The sequence below is a fragment of the Onychostruthus taczanowskii genome, unplaced genomic scaffold (assembly GCF_017590055.1).
Source record: "Onychostruthus taczanowskii isolate IOZ18803 unplaced genomic scaffold, ASM1759005v1 scaffold89, whole genome shotgun sequence".
Lineage (NCBI taxonomy): Eukaryota > Metazoa > Chordata > Aves > Passeriformes > Passeridae > Onychostruthus > Onychostruthus taczanowskii.
The window spans coordinates 27,559-40,193 of record NW_024506882.1 but is presented as its reverse complement, the minus strand read 5'-3'; the positions used below and the strand labels follow the sequence as shown (position 1 = coordinate 40,193).

At 42.1% G+C, this 12,635-nt stretch overlaps 2 protein-coding genes across 3 annotated transcripts; one reads left to right on the top strand and one right to left on the bottom strand.

Annotated features, from left to right (window-relative positions):
• Nucleotides 1–1,911: 1,911 nt before the first annotated feature.
• On the top strand, nucleotides 1,912–5,048 carry FBXO39 (F-box protein 39). Its single transcript, XM_041425390.1, has 3 exons — nucleotides 1,912–2,925; nucleotides 3,705–3,881; nucleotides 4,920–5,048. Exons 1-3 carry the CDS (start codon nucleotides 1,912–1,914, stop codon nucleotides 5,046–5,048), a joined length of 1,320 nt encoding a protein of 439 aa, XP_041281324.1.
• A 722-nt stretch (nucleotides 5,049–5,770) lies between these two features.
• TEKT1 (tektin 1) lies at nucleotides 5,771–12,628 on the bottom strand. Of its 2 annotated transcripts, XM_041425415.1 has the most exons (8): nucleotides 12,541–12,628; nucleotides 10,053–10,296; nucleotides 9,516–9,681; nucleotides 9,185–9,313; nucleotides 8,618–8,761; nucleotides 7,184–7,406; nucleotides 6,437–6,633; nucleotides 5,771–6,136 (listed from the first exon to the last, which is right to left on the bottom strand). In XM_041425415.1, exons 2-8 carry the CDS (start codon nucleotides 10,240–10,242, stop codon nucleotides 5,977–5,979), a joined length of 1,209 nt encoding a protein of 402 aa, XP_041281349.1. In that variant the 5' UTR covers nucleotides 10,243–10,296; nucleotides 12,541–12,628; the 3' UTR covers nucleotides 5,771–5,976. The 2 variants fall into 2 exon arrangements, with proteins under 2 accessions (XP_041281349.1, XP_041281350.1); XM_041425416.1 differs by lacking the exon at nucleotides 12,541–12,628 and having other exon boundaries at nucleotides 10,053–10,975.
• Nucleotides 12,629–12,635: the final 7 nt, after the last annotated feature.

Below are 12,635 nucleotides of genomic sequence, written 5' to 3'. Positions count from 1 at the left end.
ACCGCAGGGGCTGCGCTGCGCCCCGCCCGCGGCCCTGGGCCCCTGCGGACCTCGGCCCAGAGATCCGCCTCAGCTGGACTAGTAAAAGGACTCAGGCTGGGCTGCCCACTTGGGTATCCAAGCCACAGTTCCTGTTACTTCTGGTAATTATCCGCCAAAGTCTTAGAAGGTTTTTTGTTTGTTTGCTTTTACTCCACGGGCTTCTGCAGCTCTTGCTGGAGGATAGAGCTAGTGTAACAGTCCGTATGGCACCGTAAACCATCCGGGACGCCCTCTGAAGCGCATCGGGCAAAGGATGTATGTGTTCAGCGCTGGGGGATTTTGTTTTGATTTGTTTGGTTTTTTTTCCTACTCGAGTGGCAAACAAGACATGCAAAGCATTCATTTATCTTTAAATTACTTCTGCCTGAAAAAACTGCTCTAGAAAGAACTGTAGCAGCATCTGTTTTTTCCCAAAGATTTGATTTCCTCCCACCGAGTTAAACTCAGAGCTGACAGCTAAAACACCTCCTTAGCTAAGACTTGGCTTATAGTGATGGGGAAGCCAACCCAGCACTGCAGGATACCTCTTGAATCTCACCACTGGCTTATAAGCAAACATACTTTTTACAAATTCATAGGAACTCTGGTTTTAAAAAAGATCCACATGATGGTGTTTGTGCCGCTTTGTATTCTGTTCACACCCTGATATTGATTAGTGCAGTAATAAACATCCTTTATTAACAGGTGTGTTTCTATGTATTACAGCCCTAAATTCTGTTCTGCTTTCCTCTGTGTGTTGACTGCAGGGCTTGCAGGTAACTGAAGTGTTAGACCTCTTCCCCTGTGTTCTCCCCAACTCTCTCTAGCAAAAGTTTCAGGTTCTTCTCACTAGCAAACTGGAGCTTCAGCCACCATATTTTAAGACTTGGTTTAGATTTTTGGACATTGATGTAGAGACCTCCTAAATGACTAACAGTTCTGCAAAACAAAGAGCTCTTCTTGGGGGTACTAAATACAAGAGAGAGAGAGAGAGTAAGGTAGTGATCACACCACATGCTCAGTTTCTAATGGTTATCTTGATAGCTGGGGATGTAGGTTGGTACTTTGAATGGCAAGAGTGGGCAGAGGAATCCCTAAGAATAGAAATGGTGCTACGTGAAAAGAGCATGTGTACAGACAGACAGAGTCTGTGCGACACAAGAACTGTAGGCAAAAAGACAAACAGCAGACTGAAGCTTAATTGTGCTATCAACCTGTCCTTTCATGCCTGTTTATAAAATTAAAATAGAAATATCTGAGCCTTTATAGTTGTAAACAGACTCTCAGGGATCTGCATGTTTTCTTCTTCTGCTTCTGGATCCACTTCTTGTTTCCATCCATTTCAATGTTTTTTATCCAGCCTTAATCTAAGGCAGGGAACGAATTGTCATGGAATGGTACCCCAGAAGACTATGAAAAGTCATTAGTGATAATTGTGCACCGATGGTCCTGTTCAAATGTATGCAGCCCAAATAACTGAGTACTTTTAAATGCTAGGCATCAGACCACAGACCATGATCAATTGATTGCAGCTGATGCTAACCAAAGGTTTTGCAGACAGTGTGGCTACTGTAGCAGCAATTGATACCATTTCACTGTTTAGCTAGACTGAAGGTGAAGGCCAAAATGTTAAAAGATGTATCCTATGCTTGTACTGCAATTGTTCTTCACTCTTTGTTTTTTTCTTTTGATTTAGGTAAGACTATAGTTTAGGCTCAAGGGCTTGTTTGACAGCTGGAGTACAGAGGCAAAGGGTTGTTGGTTTTGATTGTGAAGAAACAAATTTTCATCCATTTGTTTAGAAGCCTATTATGTTGGGATTGGCAAGAAATCTACCCACAGCTTTCTGCACGTTGGTTTGATTTAAGACCCAGAAGAGAAGCCCTCTCAATGGAAGATGACAGTGAACCCGAGCAAAGCTCCTGGGCCTATCTACCTGATGTCTGTCTGAGGCTTGTCTTCCATTGGTTAGATGACAGGGACAGATCTCGGGCTGCCTTGGTCTGTAAAAAATGGAGTTGCACCATGCACTCTGGATCTCTCTGGAGATGCAGAACCATCACCTTCTATGGCCAACCATCAAGGGCACACACATTGGAGTTTCAAAGTGCACTGTGGTATACCAAGAAATTTGGCAAGTATTTGAAGCACCTTGAGATCAAGTTATCGAATCCTTACAATACTCCCTTTATCAAAAAATTTCAAGTGATTATGAGAGGTCTTCTTTCACATCTGGGTAAGTGTAATAGTCACCTAGTATCTCTAAGCATCAAGTACCTAGAATTAGACTGCTTGATCTGGAAAAATGTGGTTAGGGCTCAGTTTATCAAGAATTTAGCTACCTTCCTGAAAAGAATGAGCAATCAACTTGATTATCTTAACTTAAAAGGAGCAAGAATAACTTTGGAAGAAGGCTGTGAGCTTCTGAATTCTCTAAGCAGTTTGACAAATAGAAGCTTCATATCTGAAATCAATATTGAGGATTTCTTCAGTCTCCACCTTTCTGTCTACAGCAGTACCTTGTTCCACCAAACTATGTCTAAGTTCCACAGGCTGACCATCCTGACTTTCAATTATAACTGCATCTCTGATGAACTGCTAGACATCCTGCGGGAGCGCAGCTCTCATTCCCTGTGCACCTTGAATATCAAGTGTCATATCCATGACCCTCATGGGCAAGTGGTCTCAGGAATGTCATGGGCAAACTTGGCCAAGAGAGCCCCAAAACTGAATGTGAATTTCTTCTTTGAAAGAGTCATGAAGCATGATCACCTAGCTAGGATTCTGCTAGAGGAGATCCCAGTTAGGAGCATCAGCCTACGGAGCTGTTATTTTAGTGACCCAGACTGGACAATGAGACCTACCCTCACCAACCTTCTCCCAGCTTACTGGCATGGTCTGCAGGTAAGGGAAACAACAGAGACACCCTACTGCAGTATCACAAAGCTATACAAAGTAATCATGTAGGCCCTCTGCATAACAGCAGTCAGCGACAGAAGTTCCTGACTGCTTTAGTTTTACATTCAGAGGGCAGGTTTCATAAGTGAGTCATTTCAATGCTTCACCCATAATGTTGTTAACGAAATTATCCTTGTCCAGTAATAACCCTTCATAATGCTATCAGGCTGCTCTATTTTGGCAATGCACAAATGTCCTACAGCATATCTAAATTAACTAGTGCCCATGTCAAAGCACTTTGGTGTCACAAGGGATGTGTCATCAAAGGTTTGCAACAGCTGACCCACGTAAGTGAGCATCAGGTCTTTGCATGCCAGAGGGAAACACGTGGCCTTACACTTGATGGTTGCTGACAGCTTTTGAAAGTCCTGTTCCACTCCAGAGTTGCCAATAAACACCATAGATATATAAAGCTTTCTAGAAACCATCACTGGCTCTAGTCTTGTCTCTGGGATAATTTTCATTATGTCAGATAAGATCATGGTATGACTGTAGGTGCAGCATTTTCTAATAAATGCACAGAAGGTCACCCCATCTTAACAGGAGAGCAATTTACTGTAGCACATACACTGTTGTCATAATGCAAAACAGATCCTCAGCTAATATCAAGGTACAAAATTGATGTGCTTTTTTTTTTTTGTTAACTTGGAAAACTATTTGTTGAATTCTAGTTACTGCATGCAACATCTCTTTCGTAGTATTAACAGTGTTTATTTTTTTTCAAGAAATTAACACTTGAATTAAACAATGACCATGAGTTGCTGGACAATGAGCTGCTACAGCTTATCTTATCATGCAAGAGGTTGTTATTTCTGAAAGTCTGGGCATTTCTAAGTGTCAGCTTTATGGAGAGACTGCTACAAAACCGTGCAGAAAGGAAATGCATTTTGACTACCATAAAGGTAAGACTTTGTGCTTCGAAACTCCCATTCCCATTCTTGCTCCTATACCCAAAGGTCCCCATGCCCAGGCAAAGATCACTTACAGAAATGTTAATGTAACTATCTTCCCTATGTTATGCCTTAGTACTAAAGAGCTTGGGAGCCACTCAAGGCTGAGGAAGTTTTCCAACTCTACGTAGCCACATACAGATACTAGGGAAGTTTATTATGAAGTCCTGAAAATTCCAGAAGCCCTTCCTAGACTGGCAGTCCCTCTGTCACCTCTAGTTCAAGCCATCTCCCACTTCCAGGATTTCTCAGTTACCTCTCAGGCTCAGTGCTTATGTCTATGCTTAAACCAAGGAAGGTGGACTGAATCCCCCTAAACTGCAAAAAGATATAAACACATCACACCCTTCAGAGGTCCTGTGTTGAACTGGGGCCAGGCCACCACTGTAGCTGGTGTAAACCATACTGACATGCTACTTTCTGTGCTACAATCTGAATTCAGTAGGTCCTCACAGATCCCAGGGATGCATCAGTTCTGGGGATAAAAAGAACCTTGTTCTTCCTGTCTGAGTCAGCACAGGCAGACAGCTGGGACAGCCACAAAACCACAGCTAAAAGACAAAGAGTAAATTTACTTCCCTTCTTTCGCTCACTGAGGCATCCCCAAAGCAACCCCCAGGCAGATACACAAAAGTGGAGACAGAGGCACAGTTAAACTCGCTCCAGGCCAGAGATCACTGGCTGGCCTTCATACTGGGCTACCAGGAGCTATTCCCATCTGCAAGGTCACCTGAGTGATTTACAATCCTTCTTGCTAGCCTTCCACTATTTAACTCATTCCTCCCAACACCTCCCAAAAATTCTTTGGCAGGAGATGATATTTTCAGTCAGCTGGGAGTGGGAAGAGAAAAAGCCTCAAGATTCTATTCCAATTCAAGGAATTTTGCTTCTCTAGATTCCTTATTAGTCACAGATGCTTCTTGTTGCCATGAGCTGTAATGGGCTGAGGTCCCTGTATCTGAGAGACATGACTGCTGTTTGTGCATACAGGTCAGGATTTACACAGCCCAAGACGACAGCACTGAGGAGGAGCGGCTGCTGGCTGATATTTACAGGAAATTCAAGTACCTGATTGACTCAGAACTTAATTATTTTGTCATCACCTACCCAGTGGTGTAAACTACAGGAAGAGAAGAACACCCAGTAACCATCTGCATTAATGGATCCTTTGGAGTGCTTTAGTAAGGGATTTGAATTTTGACAGCGGTGCCTCCGAAAGGGAGTTACCATTCCAGCAAGAGAGAGCCAAGGGACAATTTTAAACTCCATGCATTAAAATATTGGACTTGGGAACTGGACTCCTTTGTCTCCAGCATTATTTATTCTTGCCCTTGCTTTGGTTTTCCTTGCCAGAACCAAAGGGAAGCAGTGATCCCTTTTCCACCCTTACAGGCATCTCTGATAAAAATAAGACCCTCCTCTTTTTTCAGCACTTTTCATTGTAGAGCTTCAAACACTTTACCACTGAAGCCCACCTCATTGTTTCCATTTTACGAACAGGGAAACTGAGACATGGGGTGAACAAGTGATCTTCCCAAAGTCAGCCTTGACTTGATCTCAATTCAGATGCAGACAGATGATCTAGTGTATCAGTCAGATAAGTTAGGTCCTGTTAAGTTGGCCACACTGTCTAGTTCTTAGCAGCAGATGCTAAGATAAAAACAAAACATTGCATAGCTAGTCCTGAGACACATCCTTCCCACTTGCCCAGCTTTCCAATAAGTGATTTATGAGGACACTCCTGCTTTGGCTTCACAGTTGCCTTCTGACACCTTTCAATGGCAAAAGACATCATTGGTGACACATGAGAGAAACATGGAAGAAAGGGCATTTCTCATTATTCTGGTATTTTATTGCCAAGTCGAAGATTTCATCAAACATTTTAGAGCACAGATGGTCCTGAAACAGATAGCTGTAAGTACTAGGTCTGTTTTAATTACCTTGTGCAACTAGATAGCATTGAGCCAAGCCAATAAATTTGGAAGTTTGCAAATAAAATTTCAGCAGGAGCTGGTTCTTTGGAGCACAGTCTCCCAGTATAATGACTTCAGTAATTGTTTATGCAAAGAGACTCTCTCATTTGCATGCACAGCACTTCATCAATGTACAGTGTGTTCTCCTTGACCTTGATCTCTTCCTCCAAGGAAAGCTGCCGGCGGCTCAGGCCTTTGAGCTCTGTCTGAGCCTGTGCCAATGCATCCTTTAATCTAACAGGGAAAATAGAGGCAGGCATTAGTTGAAAACACATGGATAGGTTTTGGTTTTTTCTCATAAGGGTTAGGAATTCTGAGCAAGAAAAAGAAAGATGGAAAGGGATTCACAGAGACAATATCCACTGTCTTCCTATACAGTTTATCCATTAATTCCCTTAAAGTGTCCTGCCTTTAAGAGAAAAGCAATTCCCAACTTTTCCGAGAGAATAGCAGGGACCCGTATTATGAGTTGTTATGCTGACACATTAAATTAACCAATACTACAGATTTTTCTCTTGCATCATTTCCACTTGCCTTTGAAGATTTTTGGTAATCTCTTGGACTTCACTCATCAGGCTGCTGTGCACTGTGTCATAGCACAGCTCCACATTGGGGCGATGGTTCCTCGCTTCCAAGCGGGTTTGAGCCACTTTTACAGGTGCTTCCGTATCAGCAATTGCTTTCTTTAAGGCTGCAATGTTCTTCTCCTGTGAGGCAGTCTCATCCATCACCTTAACAAATCCAACAATGAAATTCTGCACACTGCCTCTTACAATGTGTGAAAAACACTCACTATGTTGTTATTTCATCAAACAATATTTTGCAAAGTTTAGCCAGGAGTATGACTCCTTCATTGGAAAGCAGATGACACTGTTCTGGGTGAACTCAGAAATTTATGCTCAACAATTAATTTTTAATATTATACTCAATTTTCATGTGTCAAATTTTGAGCACATTGACCCTGCTGTTATCAATTACCAGGCTCTTATATCACAATCCTGAAAAAGCTATAGGAGCCTCATGCAACTAAAAATCACAAGGAAAATCCTGACTTTACTGATGGCTACAGCAACATTTAGCTTGAAGCAGTGACTCCAAAAATTCGTCTCTTTGGTGCTGCACACAGAGCTAAGGAAAAAAAAAATCTAAAATTACTTTTACGGGAGAAGGGAACAAAAAGGAAAATGTGGCAGATAAGTGCAACCCACTGGATTGGGAAAACTGGTAGATAACCCAAGACCTGTGTTTCCACTTTTTCACTGACTGTCCCCTATGACTTACCATTGCAAGAAGTGTCTCTAGCTTATCCTTGGCATCCTTGACTTCCTTCACCCTGTTTCTAAAAGCAGTGTTCACCATCTCACATTGCCTGCGCATGTCATTTGCTATCTGTGAAAGGATGCCATCGATAAGTGCCTTCAGTGACAAAGAATTGTTCCGCTGCTTGTCAGCCTTTTCAACATTTATGTTTGAGAAATCTATCCAGTCCTCAGGGCTAACAAAACTGAAAGAGAATCAGAGTAAGAGGTCACCAACAGACAGCAGCAGAACCTCTATGACTTCATAAATCTGTAATTGTGCCACAAAATCAAGAACAAAGCAGCACTTTTAACAGCATGTCCCAGTAAGTGCCATATGTCCAGGGAGTGCTACAGATACAAAAGAAAGACTGTCACAATCATTTTGTAATGAAGTAGATGAGAGTCAGATGAAAACAAATTTGCTGGAGTCATAGAGCAGCCTTGCTGTTACTTGCCCCTGGCAAAGGAGAACTTATGAGTTATCATGGTGGGAAACACACATAATAACCAATATTTCTTAGAGCCTCTTTCATTAATAAAGCTGTTACTATTAATAGCAGGTAGCTATTTACACAACACAGTCACTTATTCTCTCACAGAGTTCACCTATACGCCACTTCCAGTACCTGCCTGGGACAACAGTTGAGAAGCCCAGCCCCAACAGTATCCCCAGAATTAGAGGGTTATGCTTGTGCAGCTTTGGCTTGCAGGTGGGTGTTTGAAAGGTTCCCCAGAGGGTTCGTTCCTTGTTTCATTGGGTGAATACATAAAGCTGTAATTGTCATTTGCACAGAGCAGGCAACACCATCCTGGGTGGGGTCTGAGTTACATAACCCGTTGTAAGGGCTGGCAGCAAGAGCTGTCAGCTTCTTGGTGTTGCAAGTTTGCCAGCTGTTACGTAGCAACAACAGTGACTTTCTGAGGCTCTTGCACACATTGCTTTCTCAGTATAGTTCCTCTATTCAGACTACTTTTCTGTGGTAGCTATTTTTCCATTTAAACCTTTCACACTAACTAACCCATGCAGAATGGGCACATTTGACAGCTCAATGTCTGAGTCAGAATCTGACTCGAGACCTCATGGATCCCAGTCCAGCGTTCTTCCCACTGGGACACCCTGGGAGAGGAACGAAGTTAAGATCAGTAAATCTATTCTGTGTTTAAGCAATATGTGAAATTCTTCCTTAGCTAACTGTAAGCTTCAAAAACTTTAGAAAAAACTGCAGTTCACTTGGAGCATAATTATTGTGGCTTATTTCACAGACATATTAGACAGATACAAAAGTGATGGACAGAAGTATAAGAAAGATGGCAAAAGGATAAAGCCTGTTTTACAAGTAATCTTGCTGTTACAGGGACAGCCCATATTATCTGTATAATTATCATATGTTTGTTGAACTAAAGAACCACTTACTTTCCTTCTAGTTCCATTGCATTATCAGCATATATAATATGAGGACTGTCATTTGTCAAGCTGGCACAGTAATCATCAATTGTCAAAGCTGTGAATTTGTCCTTCAGATCCATTTCCAGGTCGTATTTTGCTGAACGGTTTCGTCTGGGAGAAAAAACCAAAACTCTAAGACCAAGTGTAGGCATTCACAGGTGTCCTTAATATGTGTCCATGCATGCATTAGGTAATTCAAATGCTGTTACAGAAATCTTTGTGTAAAAATTCTTAGTTGTCAAGTCACAAAGTCTACAGTATGAAGCTGCATTTCTATAAATTGATGGCACAATTCTCATTGAAATTAAAGGCACAGGACTGGATCATGAGAAGACCAAGGATCAAGTGCAAGTACTTCTACATGCAGAACCTCTCACCACTACTGATTGAGTGGCATGAATTAGGACTAACCTCCTGCTAGTGTTTAGCACTGAAGATAACTTAGGACCTGTGCTCAGCCTGACAACTTCTCAGTATTATGGCTGTCTTAATTTTCATCTAACTACTGTTCTGTTATGCTCTCTGCATCTGCACCTGATTTGCTCATTTGTTTGCTCCAATGTACGTTCAAGTAAAGCAATAATCCCCTGGAGGACTTCAGCTTCCTTCAGCAGTTCCTGTTCCACTTCATCATGCACCAAGTCAACCCCAACTCGCCTCTGCCTACATGAAAAAAAGGAAAAAACAATCAGCCACATTGTTCAAATGCCTGTATCGAACAGAAGATGATAAAGTTCCACTTTCCCAGTGCTGAAAATCAGACTGTGACTTCACTGTAAAGAGAGGTGGGCCTTTAGTTTGCAGTCTTTTTTCTTATTTGTTAAAGGTTCATTACCTAGAATTTTTTGTCTCCTTGAATGCTCACCTGTACATGAGACACTTTTGGGCAATGACAAGGGGCTCTTTGCAGCCCTCCAAAGCTCTCTCCAGCCTATTTTTGAAAGTCAACAAAATCTCTGTCTCATGAACAATTTGTTCTAGCTTGTTATCTAATTCTTGCTTCCAGAATTTTATCTCTTCCCGTCTCTGTTCTGTAGAATCAAAATAACAAACATGTATTAATATGGGCTCATTTTATGAGCAAGGGACTGCAGCTCAGGTCTTAGGTATGGCTAGAAATAGACTTATTCTATAGTGGAGTGCCTGTAGTGTTGTGGGCTGTGTGGAAACAGTTTAGCAACCCTGTGTCAGGAGGTTTGCTTAAGAGAGCTTTTTGTGTGCTTTGTTATAAAAATAAAGAGCTGACTCAAAATATTTTATAAAATATTTTTGATTTTTTCATGATATCAACAAACATGGCATTGACATATACTCCTATTCACCATCAACTAATTTGCTACGTCCTTCTTGAACATATAGCTCAAATAACACATCTTGATCCTTGCTGAAGACATGGGATTACCTAATTTCTTGTTGACATCACTTTGGGTTTTTTGAGTTGTCTTTTCTATTTCATCCACCAGCCTGCAACTCTCAGCTGTCATGCATTCTGACCTGGATTTCTGGGACTCTGTAGTGGCACGCTGCATCCTGTTTGCAGTGTACCATTCTGAGGGATGAAGTTTAGATGGATCTTGCAACAGTCTGGCCATTGCTATTTGGAAAGTTTCTGGATATAATTCAGGTCAGTTCATGGAATATTGAACCTGAAAACAGAAATAGCATTATATTTGGCTGCCAAAGCAAGAAGGGGAGAAGACAGGTCTATAAGGATGAGAAATATTTTGTTCTTTTTACCTGCAAAATGACACTGATATGAAAAAAAAGATTTTTTGCTCAAAGTTCCCCAAGTCTTTGCTGATGTGTAGGGAAGAATGTGCTGATGTGTTTGGAGTGGGAGAATGAAGAAACAGAAGAATTTGTGAGTGGAATTTAGGAGGAGAGAAGTGGATCTGACAGGAAAAGATGGACTATGCAATAGGAAGGAGAAGGGAAAGCTGGAATTCTGTGGAGAAAGCTGGAATTACTAAACAAGCAATCACAGAAAACAAAACAAAAAGTGAACAAATATAAAAGATAAATAGCCTCACAGAGGTTGGAGAAGCAAACACCTTTCAAGAATGTGGTTGGAGAAATGGATAAAATCTAGACTGCAGAAAGAAATGTAACCACAGAATTATCAATATCAGAAAAGACCTCTAAGATCATTGAGTCCAACTGTTAATGCAGCACAGCTGTGTTCACCACTAAACCATATCCTCAAGTTCTAAACTGACACGCCTTTTGAACACATCCAGGGATGAGAATTCCACCACTTCCCAGTGCAGTCTGTTCCAGTGCTTGATTAAGTGATTTTTTTTTTCTAATGATGATTAGGGAAAAAAAAACCAAACAAAAAACCAACCAACCAACCAACCAACCAAAAAACCCAAAAAAAACCACACAAAAAAACCCAAACCCCCAAACAAAACAAAACAACACCCCCCCAAAAAAAAAACCAAAACCAAAACAAAACAGAAAACCCCACAAAGAAAACCCAACCCAAACAAAAAAACCCACAACCACACAACACAACAAAACAAAACACCAGACCAGAAATCAAAACCGGACCTGAAAAGCTGAAGGAAAAAATTCAGCAGGCAAATAAGGAAATGGGAAAGTCCAGAAATGATTAAAGAAGAAGAACAATGCACACTGAGGACACTTATTTAGTGGAGGGTGAAACCAATGCCCCGAATTTGCACAAAGTAGTTTGATTATAAATTTTCCTATTGCAGTATACTCATCCAGCGTTCCAGCGTTCCTGAGACAGCTCCTGAGCCCAAATGCACTGAAGTGCACAGCAACACACAGCTCTCTCTGCTCGCACTCCATTCAGCATCGCCACCCTTAACTTCCCTCACTCACCGCTCGACCGAGCTCGCTCCTCGCCTGAGCTGCTCTGAAGCTCACGGCCTGGCAAAGTGCCCCGTTGTTCCCTTTCCTTGGAAGGGTCTTTCAGCCTCAGAGACCCCTCAAGGGTCTCTCAGCCTCCTCAGCAGCAGCACAGTTTCTTTTTAAATGTGCGACTAAATACTGCAGGAGGCGGCTCGAGCTGCACGGAAGGCAAACAACCTGGCTGCTGTGGAAACCGCAGCACTGCCCCGCTAGCAGCCCGGGGCTGCGGCAGCGGGCGGAGGGGCACAGCACACACAAGCCACTGGTGCTTCATTTCACCCCCTTCCTGTTAAGATTTATCGGGAAAAAAACCCACGTGTTCGCTGTACATTAATTTTTTTTTGATAGTTCCAAGAGCTGTGGATAATAATTCTAAACTGATTTGTTGTAGAAATGCATAAAGATTGTGAAACAAATGAGAGGCGCGTTAAGTATCCAGCTATCTAAAATGTCAGTCATAAAATATCCTTAGTTGTATTCTCTATCTTTATATCAACAATATTCTTTCCTGGGAGAAAAGATTCTGGGAGCCAGACAGAAAAGATGAAAGAGACAAAGAGCTTGAAATCAGAGGGTACAGCTGTGTCCCCTCCGTATAGCTCTGCTATAGTTTAGATCGGAGCAGAGTTTCTCAGAGTGAAACCTGACAATGTTCCAAAAGATCACAAAATGATAAAGAAGTAACATTATCCAAAAAGAAGCAGAGCAGAGAGAATGTCATGTTTCTGAAAACGTGCTGTCACCCTGAAAGCTGAGGAAACTTCCAGTGGTGGTTCTCCACTACGTTATTGTGGGACCAGTGGAACTTCATGCCGTTTTGTTCTGAAAACCCAGAATCTCATGCCGTCCTACCGCAGACTGCAGCGACACTGCCACAAATTAAAGCTACAAACAAAAATCCATTCATCCACGTCAGCTACCGTAAAAGACAAGTTCCTTTCAAACTGTTAGTATGAAATTTACAACCGATGCTGCAATACGAACTTTACGACAAAAGAAAGCTCTAGTTTTACCTCCGATGGTTTTCTCTACCGACTCACAGGGGTCGAAAACGGCTCCGCGGCCGTCGGGGCCGCGCGCGCCGGACGGTGCCAGCGCGCGCCCCCCA

Coding starts and splice junctions, on each gene's coding strand:
- FBXO39 (XM_041425390.1), top strand. CDS start 1,912: ATGGAAGATGACAGTGAACCCGAGCAAAGCTCCTGGGCCTATCTACCT. Junction 2,926..3,704: donor CTTACTGGCATGGTCTGCAG/GTAAGGGAAACA, acceptor TTTTTTTTCAAG/AAATTAACACTTGAATTAAA. Junction 3,882..4,919: donor GCATTTTGACTACCATAAAG/GTAAGACTTTGT, acceptor TTGTGCATACAG/GTCAGGATTTACACAGCCCA.
- TEKT1 (XM_041425415.1), bottom strand. CDS start 10,242: ATGGCCAGACTGTTGCAAGATCCATCTAAACTTCATCCCTCAGAATGG. Junction 9,314..9,515: donor CAAAAGTGTCTCATGTACAG/GTGAGCATTCAA, acceptor TTTTTCATGTAG/GCAGAGGCGAGTTGGGGTTG. Junction 7,407..8,617: donor GCAATGGAACTAGAAGGAAA/GTAAGTGGTTCT, acceptor ATTCTCTTTCAG/TTTTGTTAGCCCTGAGGACT.